The 18,089-nt window shown below is 42.6% G+C and overlaps 1 protein-coding gene across 23 annotated transcripts in view; it reads right to left on the reverse strand.

The window, feature by feature from the left end:
- DOCK9 (dedicator of cytokinesis 9) overlaps positions 1 to 18,089 on the reverse strand; it is a 291,607-nt gene that overhangs the window by 63,286 nt on the left and 210,232 nt on the right. For 12 of the 23 annotated variants that reach the window (XR_003682501.2, XR_003682502.2, XM_028497260.2 and 9 more), the window contains exons 28-34: positions 10,037 to 10,183; positions 9,749 to 9,832; positions 8,906 to 9,017; positions 8,548 to 8,589; positions 5,188 to 5,366; positions 4,833 to 4,946; positions 2,737 to 2,857 (exon numbers count right to left, since the gene is read on the reverse strand). Coding sequence is in view for 21 of the 23 variants with exons in the window: in XM_028497260.2 (XP_028353061.1) it covers positions 2,737 to 2,857; positions 4,833 to 4,946; positions 5,188 to 5,366; positions 8,548 to 8,589; positions 8,906 to 9,017; positions 9,749 to 9,832; positions 10,037 to 10,183 (799 nt within the window). In the remaining 2 variants the exon portion in view is untranslated. The remainder of the gene's footprint in view (positions 1 to 2,736; positions 2,858 to 4,832; positions 4,947 to 5,187; positions 5,367 to 8,547; positions 8,590 to 8,905; positions 9,018 to 9,748; positions 9,833 to 10,036; positions 10,184 to 18,089) is intronic. The other 11 variants (XM_028497257.2, XM_024123202.2, XM_055089692.1 and 8 more) reach the window with 1 other exon arrangement.

The raw sequence follows: 18,089 nt of genomic DNA on the forward strand, positions 1-18,089 counted from the left end.
CTAAGGCAAACAGATGTAAATGCAATAAATCAAAATCAACATGCTTAGTAGAACTATGTTCCGTGTGTGTGTGTGTGTGTGTGTGTGTGTGTGTGTGTGTGTGTGTGTGTATTTAATATCCTGGCCCAGTGCATAACTTTTAAAAAGAAATTTAGTTCAACTCTCTCCCCTTTGTACAAACAGCAAAATGCAATACACTGAGTAGGTAGGTAAAGGAACCCGGAGCCTAAGAATGCATGCCTTGAGAATGTAATCTTTTTTTTAAAAATTAATTTATTTATTTTTGGCCGTGTTGGGTCTTTGCTGCTGTGCACGGGCCCCCTCCAGCTGTGGCGAGCGGGAGCCGCTCCTTGCCGAGGTGCACAGGCCTCTCACTGTGGCGGCCTTTCCTGCTGCAGAGCATGGGCTCCAGGAGCGCGGGCCTTAGTAGCTGCAGCACACGGGCTCAGCAGTTGTGGCTCATGGGCTCTAGAGCGCAGGCTCAGTAGTTGTGGCGCACGGGCTTAGCTGCTCTGCGGCATGTGGGATCTTCCCAGACCAGAGCTCGAACCCGTGTCCCCTGCATTGGCAGGCGGACTCCCAACCACTGTGCCACCAGGGAAGCCCGTAAAATGAATGTAATCTTAGAGTAGTTTTTATCCAGGCAATGAATCGGTTTCAGAAATTTTCATGCACCATGTTCCAAAGACATTAAAAAAACTGCTGAGGGTACATTCTCAGTAAGTGTGGAAACAATTTCCTTAAGAGACGTAAGGAGAAAGTCAGCTCTTAAAGGATAAGCACTGGGACTAAAACTAACTGGAAATTCCTTGATGAATAAAAGAAGAATTGCTAAAGCTACCAGAAAACAACTAGTAAACCCAGTTCAAAGGTGGGGGCTTTCCTGCAAGGCATTCCTAAAAGGAAACAAGGATTAAAGTGTTTAAAGATGGGGGCAACACAGATAAAAGCCTGAGTATAAATTAAGACTATTGTGGTGAACTCCCATGAAAAGTGGATCCAGATCGTGAAATTCAAGAAAGAATGAAACAGGACAAAATTAGCCTTGAGTACTTTTTGTAACTTCACCATGAACACAGAGCAATGGAAGGCCATTTATGTCATTGAAGTTGTGCTAAAGATCCCCCCTCGGCTCATCTCTATGTTCTCCAGGCATCTCAAACCCTAACAAGGTGAATGTGGAATTGGAGAATCAAGTCAGAGTCAAAACATCACCTCATTCTAGTTTTATCATTTCCACAAAGTCTTGAATACTACAGAATACTGGTCAGAGAGGACAGAGAGTTAAGATTCAGGCTACTAAGACTCTATCACAAAGCATGAATAACACTGAAGAACTGTGCTTGTTATAATGGCGGTCAAATAATAACACTGTTTACCTTACCAAGCATGGCACACATTCAACTAGCTCTTCATCCCTCACCACGACACTATTTTTGAGATATGGACACAGGGTAAGGAGGAGAGACACCCTGCCCATGGCAATTGTAAATGGTGGAGTCTGGATCCAAAGCCACATCTGTCTGACTTTAAAAACAGTGCTGTGAACCGCTGCAGACAAAGCCCCTGAAAGGACCCCTTCCCCACTCCCGGAGAGCGGCTGGGCTTGTGGACAGAGTGAGGCGACGGAGACAGAGCGAGGGCCCCGTGAGGAAGGCAATGGAAACACCCCGTGCCAGGCTCTGCATTTTGTATGAATTAACTCATTTCATCTTTACAACGCCAACTGAGGTAAGTATGACTATGAAAAATACACAGAAACAGAAGGAAGATTAAAGACTGGTATGGGCATTATGGGATAAATCTGAGCATTGGTATGCGGTTTCCAATTTTACAGTCTGGCCAGTTTCATCACCTACATGAAATACCACGTTAGCAACCAGAACAACACAAAAGCTAAGGACATAAACTCAGAATGAACCACAGTCCTGCAGATCAATTAGGTAAAAGGACGGCCCTTTATTCTGCCCTATGAGTTAGTTCCATTATTGGGTGGTCTAAGCATTAGCCACAGCAGGATGCTTCATTTATTCAAACTGTGGTGTAAAAGAGAGGAAGAAATAAAGACAGCATAAGCCTGTGAGTGTCTGTGAAGATATATATATATTTTGTACCATTATCTTTATGAAGGAGCTGGCACATGTGCTCAATCAGAGTATTAATAAATACATTTCTCAGGCATTTTCTTATGGAAAAACTACTCAGTTTGAATCTTGATTTATGCCATCTGCTTTCCTCCCCATGGGGGCTGCTCTAACATTATTTCAGATAGAAAAAATACTGTAGGAGAGAAGATTTTAGAAAACTGACTTCAGGACTGCATTCTAGCCCTAAACCAGTAGCTCCATCAGCAATTAGTCTGTCACATCTCATCTAAATTGTTAACACTACAAATAAAGCCTACCCACCACACACACACCTGCAAAGATATTCTTTTCCTAAAAGCATAAACAATCCAGTTTGAAGATTTAAAGTGAAAAATTAACACACATTAAACAAAAAGCAAACAGGACAAATATGTGGTTAAGTGTACTACATGTGTTATTCCTGAAATTTGAGATCTTTATTTCAGTGTAGAGTTAAGGGGTTTCATAGCTGAGGAGTAAAATCAGGAAAAGAATATTTGAAGTAGAAACTCACGACTTCAAAGTTCTGATTTGAAAGCTAACAAATGACTGGATTAAACATGCTTTCCGAATTAGACTGCAGAGAAGCAGGTCAGAGCCCGAGCATTACCAATGCCAGAGATGGCACCAAAGAGGTCCTTGTGCAGACTGGCATCCAGCGTGCTCCCAGACTTCTGCGGTGTCACTATCGGGTTCACGGCTGGCAAAGTAAGGGATTCCTCCTTCACAGTCTGTCAAGGAGGAGAGAGACAAGAAACAATTGAAGATGACTTTAAAGGATTCACCAACAGTTCTTGGAAGTGTGAGGGCAAATATAAGAACAGGACAGAGCAGCCTGGCATGTTAAACGTGCCTGAGTGGGAGGAGGACAGCGGGGGGCGGAGGCGGGGTGTGTGGGTCAGAGAAGGAGAGGGGGGCATGGGGCACTTCAGGTCTGGGGCGGGCAGAGAAACCTTGGCCATGAAGTCCTGTACTTCCCCAGGAGGTCTAGCACCCTTCCCTTTCCAGAGCTCTGATGCCCAACATTTCTGTAGATTATTTCAGTATGTTTCTTCCTTCAGAAGACGCCTCACGTGCTCTTTCTAACTGGAACGTTGTTTTTTTTTTTTCTCTCACATCAGAAATCTTCCCAAATGAGCAACAGTGACCTCACAGTAGCAGCAGTGAAAATCTCTGCAAGGTGGGTGCTTCGTGTGAATTCTCAATCAGTGGAGAAATTATGTTCATTATGAAGTTATGTCATAAAAGGGATTTTACTCACGAAAGTCAAAGAAAAAGCTGTTCATTTTTCTCAGGACTGAAGCAGTACAGATAGGTAGCATTACACCCTGAATTACTTATTCCGATTAGAAAAGCAGACAAATTTAGAGAATACACATGTGAAATACAATGTTGTAGAGGGTGAGATTAGTGTGGTACATTCCATGTAAGGACAGTGAACATTCATGCTCTTTGGAACTACAAAAACTATTCTATAAATATGGTTCATCTCAATGCACCATCACGTAGGAGATGTACAGAAAACAGGACAAAGCACCACTGTTGGGGGAAAAGGGACAGAAATACAAGGGAGCTCCACCGGTGTATGCCATAATGACAAAGTGGCAAGATGAACAATGGAGCCAGTTCACGGGTCCAGAATAAACAGGAAAAGGGCACTGAACTGCTAACACCTATCCAAATTAATGGCAGACCGTCTCCAACCAAAACGCTTTGAGATCATTTCTGGCATCATCCTTCAGTCAACTTAATTTCCAGTATATCTTTAAATGACTGCATAAAGCTAAAGTAAATGAAGGTGGTGAGTTTGGGGAGGTGGGGTCATTCACCCTGGCCCCCTGACATCTAGTCTGATTATCTTTCTAATTTTACAGACACAGAGAAACTTCAGCCCAAAGAGGTGGCTTTTCCAAGACTGTGCAGTATGTTACATCAGAACCGGGGCTAGCACTGAGCTCTTAGAGCACGGAGGTTAGAACTATGCTTTTTTTTAAAAAACAAAATAAACTCCTTCCTCTATAACTTTTTGTTGGATACACAAAGAAGATCCTGAAATCTTACAAGAAAATGAGCCATCAAGAAAGCATGGCTTTTTATAATGATTTTTAACAAGAGTTGAAGGTTTACTGATTGCCCCCATCTTAGCCAGAAATGCAACTTACTGAGACTACTGTAGATTATTATGGTTTTAGGGGCAAAAAAAAGAGGAGACGTGTATAGTTGAATAGTGTCCCTCCAATTGCATATCCACCCTGAACCTCAGAATGTGACCTTATTTGGAAAGAGGGTCTTTGCAGATGTAATTAAGATGTAAGATAAGATGATGTCATCCTGGATTAGGGTGGGCCCTAAATCCAAGCACTGGTGTCCTTATAAGGACAGGACAGGACATCAGAGACACAGACACACACCAAGGAGAACACCATGAGAAAACAGAGGCAGAGATTGGAGTGATACAGCTATAAGCTAAAAAAAAGCTAGGATTTCGGGCAACCACCAGAAGCTAGGAGAAAGGCGTAGAACCAACTCTTCACCCAGAGCCTCAAGAAGGAACCAACCCAGCTGACATCTTGATTTTGGACTTCTGGCTTTCTGACTGTGAGAGAATAAATATCTGTTGTTTTTGGCCACCCAGTTTGTGGTATTTTGTTAGGGCAGCCACAGAAAGCAAATACAGGCTGTGTCTATGTGAATGTGCTTACGTACACTGCCAGGGTTCACGGGGAAGGGAGACACATCTCTCACATTGATCCGCTGGACATTCTCAATCAGCAGACCGAACAGAGGCAGGTAGAGAGTGGCTATCCTTGCTTGATGGCTCTGAAACAAAGGCGCAGAGCGTAAGTTTATCCCGGACTCAGAATTTAATGATGGACTGAGCTAGCACTTGGCCATCTCCTGTATTTGGATCCTTCCTATAAAGATTGCTGTTAGATTTTATTGTATAAACAGAGAAAGTCTTAGTGCTGTTACCACTAATTTTCTAATTGCTTATTTCTTTATATTACTCAAAATGAAGGACATTTATCAATCATATTTCCTTCCATTAGGGAACACTCACCCTGGAAGCATATCTGTCATCAAAAGAATGCTTTATCAGCAGGTTCTTAAGCACACCGATGGCAATCAGCCGGACCTCCCTGAACTCCTGGAGGGCGGTCCCCACCTCCCTCAGTAACAGTCCCACCAAGAAGTGGTTTCTGCAGAACTCATCCGTCAACGCGTAGTCAAGCTGGAGATCTGCAATGAGGATAGAAACCGCTTTAGTTAGAAAGGATGTAACACTCTTTGAATAAAATAAAAACCAAGCCCATCCTTTGCTTTCAGCCTCCCCTGTGCATGTCATCAGGTGGTCACCTCTGGCTTCCAAGGGGAAAGGGCTGATAACCTAAAATACTGCTCTGCACTCCAAAGTGAAAACAAAATTTAAATACAGATAAATGCACTGGATTTTGATTTTAAAAGGTATTACATCGTATATAATTATTAAGTTAGTGAATAGTTTTAGTACCAATTTTTAGAATATAGAACAGCATGTTATATTACAAATGTAATTTTGTTATTGATAGAAAATTTTAAAATAAAATTGTAGTAACTGACAACATTATAGGGGAGTAATTTGCGCATAACGGACACGTAATTAAAGAATAAATATAGGTGGTCTATTAAAATGTTCTTCACTACATGAGTTCATTTATCTAAGTCCTGGTCATTAATGCCCATATACGCCCATTAAAACCCAATGTGTTTAAGAAAACAAAACCAAACCCAACGTGTTTAAAATGAACGAGTTACCATATTACCTATTATTTTGCTATCACTGAAGATCTTATTTGACTTAGAATTTTCTAAAATATACTCTTAAAACTTCTTTACCTCAAAAAGCCAATAGAGGGGCTTCCCTGGTGGCGCAGTGGTTGCGCGTCCGCCTGCCGATGCAGGGAAACCGGGTTCGCACCCCGGTCTGGGAAGATCCCACATGCCGCAGAGCGGCTGGGCCCGTGAGCCATGGCCGCTGGGCCTGCGCGTCCGGAGCCTGTGCCCCGCAACGGGAAAGGCCACAGCAGAGGGAGGCCCGCATACTACGCCCATTAAAACCCAATGTGTTTAAGAAAACAAAACCAAACCCAACGTGTTTAAAATGAACGAGTTACCATATTACCTATTATTTTGCTATCACTGAAGATCTTATTTGACTTAGAATTTTCTAAAATATACTCTTAAAACTTCTTTACCTCAAAAAGCCAATAGAAAACTAATAGAAATTAGAACTAAAATGGAAAAAGCACCAAATCAAACTAGTAAGTCATCAGCAAGCTAAGTGACAAGACTGAAGCTCTTCTGGAAAAGAGATAATAAGCAAACGTGAAACCTACTGAGGGAGGGTAAATAAAAGCAGCTAAACATCACACTCTAAAGCTGAAATACACCTATCCAGAAAGCTGTGGCTCGGATTTAAATTCTTATACTGAATCCATTGTTAGAGGAAAATCTATAGGCCTCTCCTTTAATTTTAATGCCACGTTAGTTGCTTCTAAACCTATTCAAAGTCTGACCCAAGTCCTATGAACTCTTTAGCAGAAGGAAGGGAAAGAGTGTTCATCTTTCCAGAATGCTCATGTCCACTGTTTATGATTTTTAAGTCCAGTTTACTGAAAAGACAGTTCACAGCTTGAAGTCACATGATCCCCTTAGAAGGAAAACTATTTACGGGTTCAATTGTACGTGTGTGTGTGTGTGTGTGTGTGTGTGTGTGTGTGTGTGTGTGCATGTGCAGAGAGGAGAGTGGAGGAGCAGGTGAGAAGGGTAAGAGGAAGGAGGATGCTAAAAAAAAAAAAAACCGCAACTTTATTCCTATCAGAGCAATTATGGAAATTATCTGTAGCTGACCCACACCACCTGCCTAGAGCAGCCCTTCTAGCCGCCAAATACCCCGACAGTCTACTAAGAGCTTGAGCGAGTCTGTGGGGTACCTGAAGGGTCTCCTCCTCACTCCTCACTTGGTTCTACAGGATAGACAACTGGGCCAGTGGGGAAGATGGACATTAGCACACGTTCACTGCCCAACCGCTAGGCAGAAAGAGCTATCCTCAGCACCCTGAGAGGTAAGAGGAAAAGACAGTCACGGTCTCCAAGGACAGGTGGGCTAGGAACTGAAGGTGGGGTGAAGGAGGGTCTGGGGTGCAGGGTAGGGAGCAATTCACTCCAGGTGGGGCGCTGGGAGAGGCGAGGGGGTGACCTGGCTGGGCCCACATGGGAGGTGCTGAGTGACTGGCCAGGAGGAAGATGAGGATCCCCAGGGAGGTGCTGCGTGAGGCTGAGAAGTACAGGGAGGGCCTGCCATGTGTGAGGAGCTGGGACCAGCAGGTGTGCCTGGCATGTGGGGAACAGTACAGGGTGGGACAGGCGGGTGGGCTGGGGTTGGATGGGGGATGCTGAATAGCCCAGGAGCTCAACCCCTCACCTTCTTCAATTATCACCCCAAAGTTGCCTTCTCAGTGAGGCTTTGCCTGGCCACCCGATCTCAATGCCAGCCCATTTCCTATCCCCTTCCCTTGCTTTACTTCTCTCTCCTTAGCACTTATCACCCTCTCATGTTCTACATATTTCACACAGGTAAGACAGCAGGGGATTTCATCCTGCTGTCCACAACTCTATCCCAAGGCTAGGTATAGCTGGTGCTGAGCAAATATTTGCTGGATGCATGACCGCCAAATTCAGGCCACAGTCCCCCTTCTCGCTCTTTAAAAGGCAAGGTATTTATGTCTCTGAATGAATTCCTTTGTGAGTTTCTCTCTGAATTTCAGAGTCAGTTGATTTAGGTGTCATTAATAGTTTGGTGGCATCCTTCCACTTTTTCTCTCCTTTAGTATAAATAATCCTGAGCACATACAAGGTGCTAGATATTACTTGACAGACCTAAGAGACTAATTTGATTCATTTGACTTACTCAGTGAAGACAAAGAAATCTCTATGAGCTTAATTCTCTTCAAACTCAAAAAGGATACAGAACAGTTAATAAAGACTCAGCATGCAAACACAAAAAGCATGTGAAAGGCCATGTTGCTTGTGACATAGGTTACTGCTACTGCTATAAACAAGGACTATGAAAATGGTGGAATAATACATTTTTGAAATGAAGCAGAGCTTTTTGTTCGTTTGCTTTACTTCTTAAAGAAACGTCCTAGAGGACCTAGTGACCCCCAGGAGCAAAAAACCAGATGCCTCCTGGGGATGCTATGGCAATGTCTTAGCTACAGTGAGAACAAATTCACTGGTTTATCATCAATTTTAAAACTGATCCAAGTATATGGCAAATGCCTACATGAATAGCATACGTAAGCATTTCAGCAATCACTTGCATTCTTTTTCTTTTAAAGGAGGAAGATGCAAGAAAGCAAGCGTCACACCCCACACCTACCTACAGGAGTGTCATTTGACTCCACAGCTGGTGAAAGAAAAGCTAATTCATAAGAAAAAAGAAAAGTGAAACAAATAAAAATAAACTACAGTAAATAAAATGGATTACTATTGTTTAAGCAATGGAATTTTTCAATGAAAAAGAGTCACACTGGCATGATCTGTAGTCTGGTAAATTTGCTTAAAAAAACTAAGTTCCTAAATAGCAGTTTATCAATTTTTTAATGGAAATTTAACAAGAACACAAATCAGTTCATCAATGAAAAATATCAGATAACTTGAATGTCACGTGTGAACGAATTCTCTTTTCTTATTAAAACTGCATGGCTCTCTTTCTGGAAAGACTAAAGATCGATTACCTTGATATCTTTGAATCCTGCCTTTTCCAAATGGCATTGGTAAATTCAATGGAATATAATGTTCATGATTGCACACCACACGGAGAAATTCAAATTTGTATTCAAAGAGGGTCTGCAGGAAAAAAATGGTTAGTCATAAGTTAAATACCTCAGTGGATACTTTATACAGCCTCCTGAAAAACCTATTAGGAATCACACACTCGTCTTTAGCCTCTTTCCTGTCTTAGAGCTGCACGCTCTAGGCTATTTTACAGATTTCAGAATGTCTGCAGGTATTTGTTTGAAAATTGGGAACACATTTCATTAAACAATGTCCTCCACTGACTTTTAGGGCATTTATGATTTATGCTCCTCCTACTTCAATAAAGGATTTCAGGCAGCTTATAATTATAGACACAGATTCAGTGCAATAAAAAAATGAGTAAGGCAGAGCTTTAAAATAGACACGCAAGGGAAGAGACAGATAATTCTAGCAGAGAAAAGTCTACATGGTTACTTCTGTTACCTTGTTAAATAAACTATGATTTGCAACACATATACTTTTAGTTTTGCAGCTGAGAAGTCATTTAAGGTATTTATGAGAAAAATCAACAGGTATTTATGTTTCATGTGGAATTACTGTGTCCCTAATATCTCACACATTAATGTAAGTACTAGTTAGTACTAGTTAGTATCTCCAAGAGAGGAGAATGAATAGTGCCTCTGGGACTGAAAGAAAATTCTGATGTGAACCAAGAGAAACAGGTGGGTATCCAGATGTCACTCAGAGAGACAAAAAGAACAATGTGTAACACACACACACACACACACACACACACACACGCGCGCGCGCGCACAGGCTACCTTAGGATCTCCAGGAGCAAAGCAGCTGATGTAGTTGTTGATCTGCTTAAAGACAAAGCCCCTATCCATGAAGGTGAAACATCTCTGTGGAGGAAACAACCCACAAAGGTTAAGTATTTAGGCTTTTTTTGAAAGTTGGCTTCAAGTCTGCATTTATTGTGAATAAGTTTATCCTTTGGCATAAAAACCTGGCATCAATGTTCGCTGAGCATCTCTATACACGAGTCACTCAGCTAGAAAAAGCACATTAGGCACTTGGCGGACACCCTCTCCCCCGGAGGCCCCCACCTTGATAAACACAGCCAGGCTATGATTCGCATTCTTAGATGCCTCTGGGTTATCTCGAAACTTCTGAGTGATGTGTGGCATCAGCATATTCACAACAGTTTCCACTGCATGATGACAGGATGCAGGAAATCTCTGGTTTCGCAGTAACTGAAAAGGATTTAGAGCAAACATTTATTATTTTTTAAGTTGCAACCTTTGAGGGGGGAAAAATACAAACTCATCCCTGAGTTCATTTCAAAAACCCAGGGCTCTCATCTAATTTATCTGAAATTAGAAAAGATAAATTATTCTTTCTTCTCTCGCAGTACTGTGTAAGTATTCTAGTACTTCAAATAAATGCTGTGGATCAGGTCTGAGATGTTAGACTTCAGTACGATAAAGACCACTGTGGAGGTACTTATAAAAATGTGGAGATGCACCTTTACTTCCAGAGATTCTGATCAGACCTGCATTTTACTTTGATTCTAATGCCTGTATCTTTCAGAGATTTCTTTAGAAAACACTGGCTTAGGTTTAAGCCTCAAGTATTCAAACTGAACACAACACAGAATGGTGACTGTATGTCACTATAGTTGAAACTGCTTAGAAGTCCTCTTTAACTTGACTTTACATAATAATTTTTCCCCATCAGGAATGCTCACCTAAGAAATTACACACAGATCACTTAGCAATTAGCTACCACTTACCATGTATCTTCTACACACCAGGCACTGCACTAGTTATTTTTATGTACTTTTTCATTAAATTCTTAAACACCCTCATATTATAGAGGGTCAGAGAGGTTGGGTAAATGTGTCTTCATTCACACAGCTAACAATAACAAAGATTCAAAGCCACATCTACAATGAGTTTAAAGCCTATGCTCTTTCTGCTCTGTGATACCGTGCTGCCCCCTCTCTGGCCCCAGTGCATGGAACCATTTACTGAAGGTCTGGAATGTGAAGGGGGATGAACTGGATGCTCCACGACACTTATCCATGCATGCACGTGATTCTAACAGCACGTGATTCTAACAGCCACAACAGGGGGGTGTTTTCATCCCCACATTACAGATGAGATGAAACTGAAGCTTGGAAAGATTCAATAAAGAATACTAACCGACCTTTAATATCTTTCCTTTCCTTCTCCCTTTTAGTGGCAGAACTCCTGGGTTTTACAGGGCACATGGCTGCTCAGCTAGAGACTGCATTTCCCAGCATAACTTGTGGCAAGATAATGGCCATGTGACTAGTTCTGGCCAATGGGCTGTAAGAGGAAGTGACGCTTGCCTTTTCTATAAAAGGCGCTGCTTGCCTACCAAGTCCTCCTCTTTGCCACTGCCTGGAATGTGGAGTGGTGGTGAGCCAGCTTCTCAACTATGCAGACGAGGGTGACACCTGGGCTGGATGTTGGATAGGAGCTTGAGTCCCTGAATGACCTTGGGGGACAAGATCCCCACTGTCTGAGCTACCTACTGGCTCATAATTTTCCAAAAGAGAGAAATGAACCTTCTGTCTTATTTTAGCCACTATTATTTTGGCCTATTTTGGAGCAGCCAAACCAGTATCCTAATATCAAACAAATAGTATTTTATAAAACTAGAACTGGAGCCTAGGTATTTATGCTATGAAAGCATGCATTATTTTATGCATTAAATACCAGAACCTACTATGAAATTTTGAAATGCCAGCTTTATAATAATCTCAGTTCTCAAACCAATAACAAGACAATCTTTGTAAATGTACATAAACTCAAGAATCCAGTGAGAGAAGGATCAAGTCATAAGAATTGGAAGTTTACCTACTTTCAAAAACAGAACAGTAAAATCTGAAATTCCAAAAAGGATTTTGTTCCATATGTGCAAACCAGTAACTCTATATCCTGAGGTGTCAGCCTCAAGAGATGATCAGCTTCCAGGAACCCAGGCAAGGCCAACTCTAACCATCAGGCATGACCGCCAGCTACCTAAGCTGGCCATTCCTAAAAAAGAGGTCTTCCAAGAAAAGCCTACAGAATGGGGCTGAGTCAACAGCTGCTTAAACATGAAAAGTGGATGGCGAACTCTATAATAGAAGCATGGGGTGGACCGAACGGAACCTATCAGTCAATATTATTATAACTAAAAGCGGGACAACCAGACTCCTATGCCTTCTGACGTGATACAGTAGCACCAGCTAAGGTTTACCCTTGCCACAAAGAAAATCAAACCTGAATGGAATTAAGCCTCTAGATATCACTACACAAGTGTACAGGATACAGAGGGTACAGAGAATCATGTCACGTATCACTGCAAGGTTACAACTGGCCAAATCTAGAATATGGGAAATTCTGCAGGACAAATGGTCTACTTTCTTCAACAAATACACTGCATTAAAGAAACAAACAAATGCAGAGGACACAGTGTGAGGATCCAAGAAACTTCAGATCAAACTTCACATCAACCCAATTCAACGTGTGGCCTATGTTTAGATCCTGATTCAGACCAACTGTAAAATGACATTTTTAAGACACCTGGGGGAAACGGAATACAAATGGGGTGTTGGATGATAATAAAGAAATATTTCTAACTTTATTGAGTGTCATATGGTGCAATGGTTATTCTCTTTTAAGGCTTTATCCATTGGATACTATACACTAAAGTTTTACAGATGAAATGATAAAATATTGGGGAACTTCTTTAAAAATACTCTAGGAAAAAAGAAGTATGAGGGGGGCTTCCCTGGTGGCGCAGTGGTTGAGAGAGTCCGCCTGCCGAAGCAGGGGACGTGGGTTCGTGCCCCGGTCCGGGAGGATCCCACATGCTGCGGAGCGGCTGGGCCCGTGAGCCATGGCCGCTGAGCCTGCGCGTCCGGAGCCTGTGCTCCGCAACGGGAGAGGCCACAACAGTGAGAGGCCCGCGCACCGCAAAAAAAAAAAAGAAGTATGAGGGTGGATACCTAAATTAAGAATGGCAGAGTGTAGATAACTGTTGAAGCTGGGTGGGTGAGAGGCACATGAGATTCATTAAACTATTCCCTTTATTTTTATTTTTTAAAATTTCTAGTAATTTTTTTTTAATGGTGAGATGAAGCTCTCCCTGCAGTGACAAACAGCTATTGTCAAGAGTCCTAATTTGGCAACAAAGCAATGAGGTAAGACACACATCGAAGGATAATAAAGACTGAGGTAATGAGATGACGTTATAGAGATTATTATAAACTGAGATGGAAGAACATGATCTAGGCTAATGAGCTGATATCTAGGGGAGCGAGTATGTAAGTGCTGGCTCTGGAGAGGACACGAAGACAGCAGGACACTTCTCAGCCAAACGAAACCTACCTCCTGACCCTGTCCTGCAGCCAGATCTCCCCTTGGTAATGCTGCAGCGTCCGCAGTGGCCCGGCCACCACCATCTATGCCTCCAACAAGTGCTGCCGGTGCTCGGTCTGCCTGCCCAGCACCTGCCCACACCTGATCCACCTCCTCCAGCCCGCCTGCTGCGCCCCATGCCCCCCACCCTGCTGTCAGCCCGACACCTTCATGTCCTCCTGCTGGCTGCTCAGCTCCTGCCACCTGACCCCTGGCCTGAGTGGGATCTCCCTGATGACCCACACTCAGCCTTGAAGCGAAGGGCCCTGTGAGCCCTGCTGCTGACAGCCATGTCTCTACAGACGCCAGCGAGGGGCTATACCATGTCCTACATCGTCTGGGTGCCGCATCCACTGCCGCCCAAATCGCTGCCCACCGCGCAAGGACATCCAAAAGCCTTCACGTGTTCGATGCTTTGCTCCTTACTGTGTTCTTCTACTCTCTTGGGTGTAGAGACCTCTCTTCTACAGGCCATTTCACTGCGCAGTGTTACAGTAAATAAGACTACTAGTTAATAAACTTCATTTTCCTGGCTTAGCAAACAACAGTAACAACAGAAAAGTAATGGGGTAGACAAGAAATTTGCCAATGACATTTCCAGCAGTCTCAGGTTACTCCCTCTCACTGGAATCCCTACATCGCTTCTTCTCTCTTTTGTCCTACAAGTTCTTTCCTTCTCCTGTGTCCTCGTTTTCATTTGCAAAAATCGGTCTTCTCTCTAACCTTTCTGTGTTTATTTCTCTCTGCACCCTGCTGGTGCCATATCCTTACAGGGAAAAGGCGTGCCCTCCCCTTCGTGCTGGCTCCACGTGGACGTGGTGGTGACCCATTCAGATCAGGAGGACGAGCAGCCCTCCAGGTAGACAAAGGAAGGAAATGCAAGGAGTCTGGGCCTCCGTAACTTTGTGGAACGGAACCCCCATACTACCCTGGACTTTGAGGTGAGAAGAAATAAACTTTTTTTCTTGTTTGTCAATATTACTTTAGATCTCTGTCACGGCAGCTGAACCCATAGCCCTAAAGCATAAGATCTCCCAAGAAAACTGATCACCTCCACCTTCCCTGGTAAACCATGCCCCGATTCTCTCTTTCGAAAGCTCCATTCCACTGTACGCTCACACTTAATATCCAGGTGGCCTTTTATCCCCCATTCAATCTGACTTTACTATGTTCTAAGTCAGATTTATTGAGGTTTAATTTACATACACTAAAATTCACCCTTTTAAGGTACACAGTTGAGTTCATCTGGACAAGTGAATGCAGCTGTGTAACCACCACCACAGCCAAGATACAGTCCATTTCTATCACCCAAAAAACTTCCTCCTGTCCCTTTGAATCCCCTCCCCCACGCTGGCCCCTGGAAACCACTGCTCTGTTTTCTGTCCCTGTAGTTTTCCTTTTTCTAGAATGTCATATAAATGAACTCATACAGTGTATAGTGTATCATGTATATGTGACCACAGTGACCTCCTTTACATAACATAATGATTTCGAGATCCATCCATGTTACTGGATGGAAATCAAATCAATACTTTGTTCCTTTTTATTACTAAGTAGTATTTCACTGTATGGAGTTACCACAACCTGTCTATCATTCACCAGTCAATGGACATTTCCAGTTTTTGGCTACTATGAATAAAGCTGCTATGCACATTTGCATACAGGTCTTTGTGTGGATATCTGTTTTCATTTCTCTTTGGTAAATACTTTAGAAGTACAATTGCTGGGTCAAATGATTGGTTCTGTCTTAATATCCTCTCTTATTCATCCATAATGGTTTGTGTCCTCATCCTCAAGCCCACCTCTTCCCTCCCGATGCTAGATTTCATCAGCATCACCATAAAATGTCATTTTATATTAGTGCAGTTAGAGAGCTAAAAAAAAAAGATATATAAACCATGACAGGTGCATTAATCTGTTCCACAGACTATTTAAACTCCAGGAGGAAGGGAGACTCATTGGTACAAAAGTTTCCCAATCACTCTGCTAACATTTACACTCTCTTTCATCTTGTCACTACCTGCCTTTCTATGGTCTCTACCAAATCGTCTGCTGCTTGGCCACAAAGCTCCCCAAAATAATCCTTCTAGGCCCAGGTAAAGCTCCAGCTCCAGCTCCACGTGAATCTCCTACCATGTTGGAGCTTGTACACCTTCCTGCACTCTCCTGTGACTGCATGTTCTCCTTCTCCAAGGACTCTGTGAGCTTCAAGGTTGAGGACGCACCCTCCACTCTACCTGCATTTCTCCTCAACGCTCTGCACAGAACAAACACTATCTGAAACACGCACTCATGGATGGAAGTATGGCTATTACTGTTCTGCCATCATGTATGTACAGAGTTCACACATATGGTTTAGGGGAAGTCCAGGCAGTACACTTAGAACATGAACCATACCATCCTTTTGTTCACTCTTCAAATGAAAGCTCTTTCCTTGCTCAATTAAGACAGAAAATGGTTGAAAGCTAAACAAATGACACTTAAAGGTAGACATTCATCCTGTCCACTGCCAGGTTTCCAGCTTCCCCGAGGAGCACCTGTGGAATGCTAACAATTTGCTTGATTCAGTGTGGGAGGGAAAGAAACTCAAAATGAGCCTGCTGAAATTACAGTTGCTAAAAATAAATGACAGAAAAAACACACCTAAAATATGCTGACCTTAGAGGCAGAGTGGGGTTGGGGGTTGGGAACTCCTCAGTAAGCCCCAATGAGGCTTGTTTTGTATATTTCTCAAAAACTCCTTATTACAAATTCTAAGGACCTCACCTATAAAACACTCAAGTCTGGCACAGTCACATGTAATCGATCCAAACTTTGCAGGTCCATCTGCGCTAGTAAAGAAATTGATTACTTTAGATGCTAGTTCAGAGAGAGGCTCTGATTCACAGCTCTCCTCCACAAGTGTAGCAAAGTGTAGTTTGCTTGGCCGCAGACGGGAAGGTGGACATATATACATGGTTGCCTCCATCTTCGGTATAACAGCATGCAGATTTATCCCTCCCCATATATGGGCATCAGATGGAACAACCCTGCCAGCACCGGGACTGGAAAATGAAGGCCTCAGTTCAAGACACATTATGCCCCCAAATGCTGATCCACGGCAGATATCACTGGGCAGGGCGCTTTCAGCAACACTGAAAGCAACACCTGGCTCTTACATGAATCCATGGCCCAGGTGCCCCTACAAGACAGTTGTGTGCCTGTTCATGGCACTTTAAGACAGACTCACCAATGAGGAAAAAAGTCAAGGTCGGGATTATAAACACATTGGATTATATTGACAATCTTCAGCCTAAAAACAGAAAAACTCTGAGGGGATTTGATCAGGATTCTGGAAATCACGAGTGGTACAGAAATGGTGAATATGAACTTGTTCCCTAAATCCAGAACACAGGGATCGGGGACTAGGACATGCAATTCTTAAGATGTAAATATAAGACAAACATTAAAATAAATAATTCAAACATAAAAGCTCATTACTCCTAAGACATGCGGCAAAGTTAATGCATGCTTCAAGAACTGTGAGGGCAGCTCCTAGATCAAGGTGTGGTTTAGGGGAAGGGTGGCATGATTTAGGGGAAGGATGCTATCTTGGGTGACATGGAAGCAGAAGTCACAGGAGAGACCCTCTAAAAGTGAAAAATGTCAAACTCCCCAAAGTGGTGAGCAGGTGTTCTGAATCTCTTTTTATAGTAAATTATGTTGCAATTAAGCTTTCTCCTTTTGGATGCCTGTGTTTCTTTTCAAACTGGATAATTTTAAAATAAACTACCTCTAAAAACTGTCTGAATGTTGTTTTGAGACCAAGATATAATTAACTTACAGAAAAGGTTGTGCATGGCAGCATCTGAGTGCTTTGTGTAAAGTTGCAAGTACAAACTATTTCCTCGCGGCGTTGGAGAATGGGGTTATAGGCTGGGAATGGCAGAACACTTGAGATAGGCTGATCCTGCCTCTAGCATGATTCTTGGCTCTGCTCAATTGTGTGACCCTGGGCAGGTCACTTCATGGGTACAGACTTTCTCTACCTCTGTGAAATAAGGGAGGAGTTGGACAAGAAGTTAGCTTTCTGGTCCCTACTGACCCTAAAGTTCTATGGTTTAATTTGCCATCTTGAGAAAAGAACACACACAATTAAATTCCTTTATTAATTTTTTAACACAGTTCTCAGATAGATAACACTGATAGTTGATTTTAAATATACTTCTCGACCAGTCCCTCCCATTAGGAAGCTTGCACAAACCTCTTAGATAGCCTCATCCACAAAAGGGCAGACAGCAGAAGCAAGAAGAACTGCAATCCTGCAGCCTGTGGAACGAAAACCACATTCACAGAAAGATAAACAAAATGAAAAGGCAGAGGACTATGTCCCAGATGAAGGAACAAGATAAAACCCCAGAAAAACAACTAAATGAGGTGGAGATAGGCAACCTTCCAGAAAAAGAACTCAGAATAATGATAGTGAAGATGATCCAGGACCTCAGAAAAAGAATGGAGGCAAAGGTCGAGAAGATGCAAGAAATGTTTAACAAAGACTTGGAGAACTAAAGGACAAACACCTAGAAGAATTAAAAAACAAACAAACAAACAGAGATGAACAATACAATAACTGAAATGAAAAATACACTATAAGGAATCAGTAGCAGAATAACTGAGGCAGAAGAACACATAAGTGACCTGGAAGACAGAAGGGTGGAATTCACTGCCATGGAACAGAAAAAGAAAA

This window comes from Physeter macrocephalus, chromosome 13 (assembly GCF_002837175.3).
Source record: "Physeter macrocephalus isolate SW-GA chromosome 13, ASM283717v5, whole genome shotgun sequence".
Lineage (NCBI taxonomy): Eukaryota > Metazoa > Chordata > Mammalia > Artiodactyla > Physeteridae > Physeter > Physeter macrocephalus.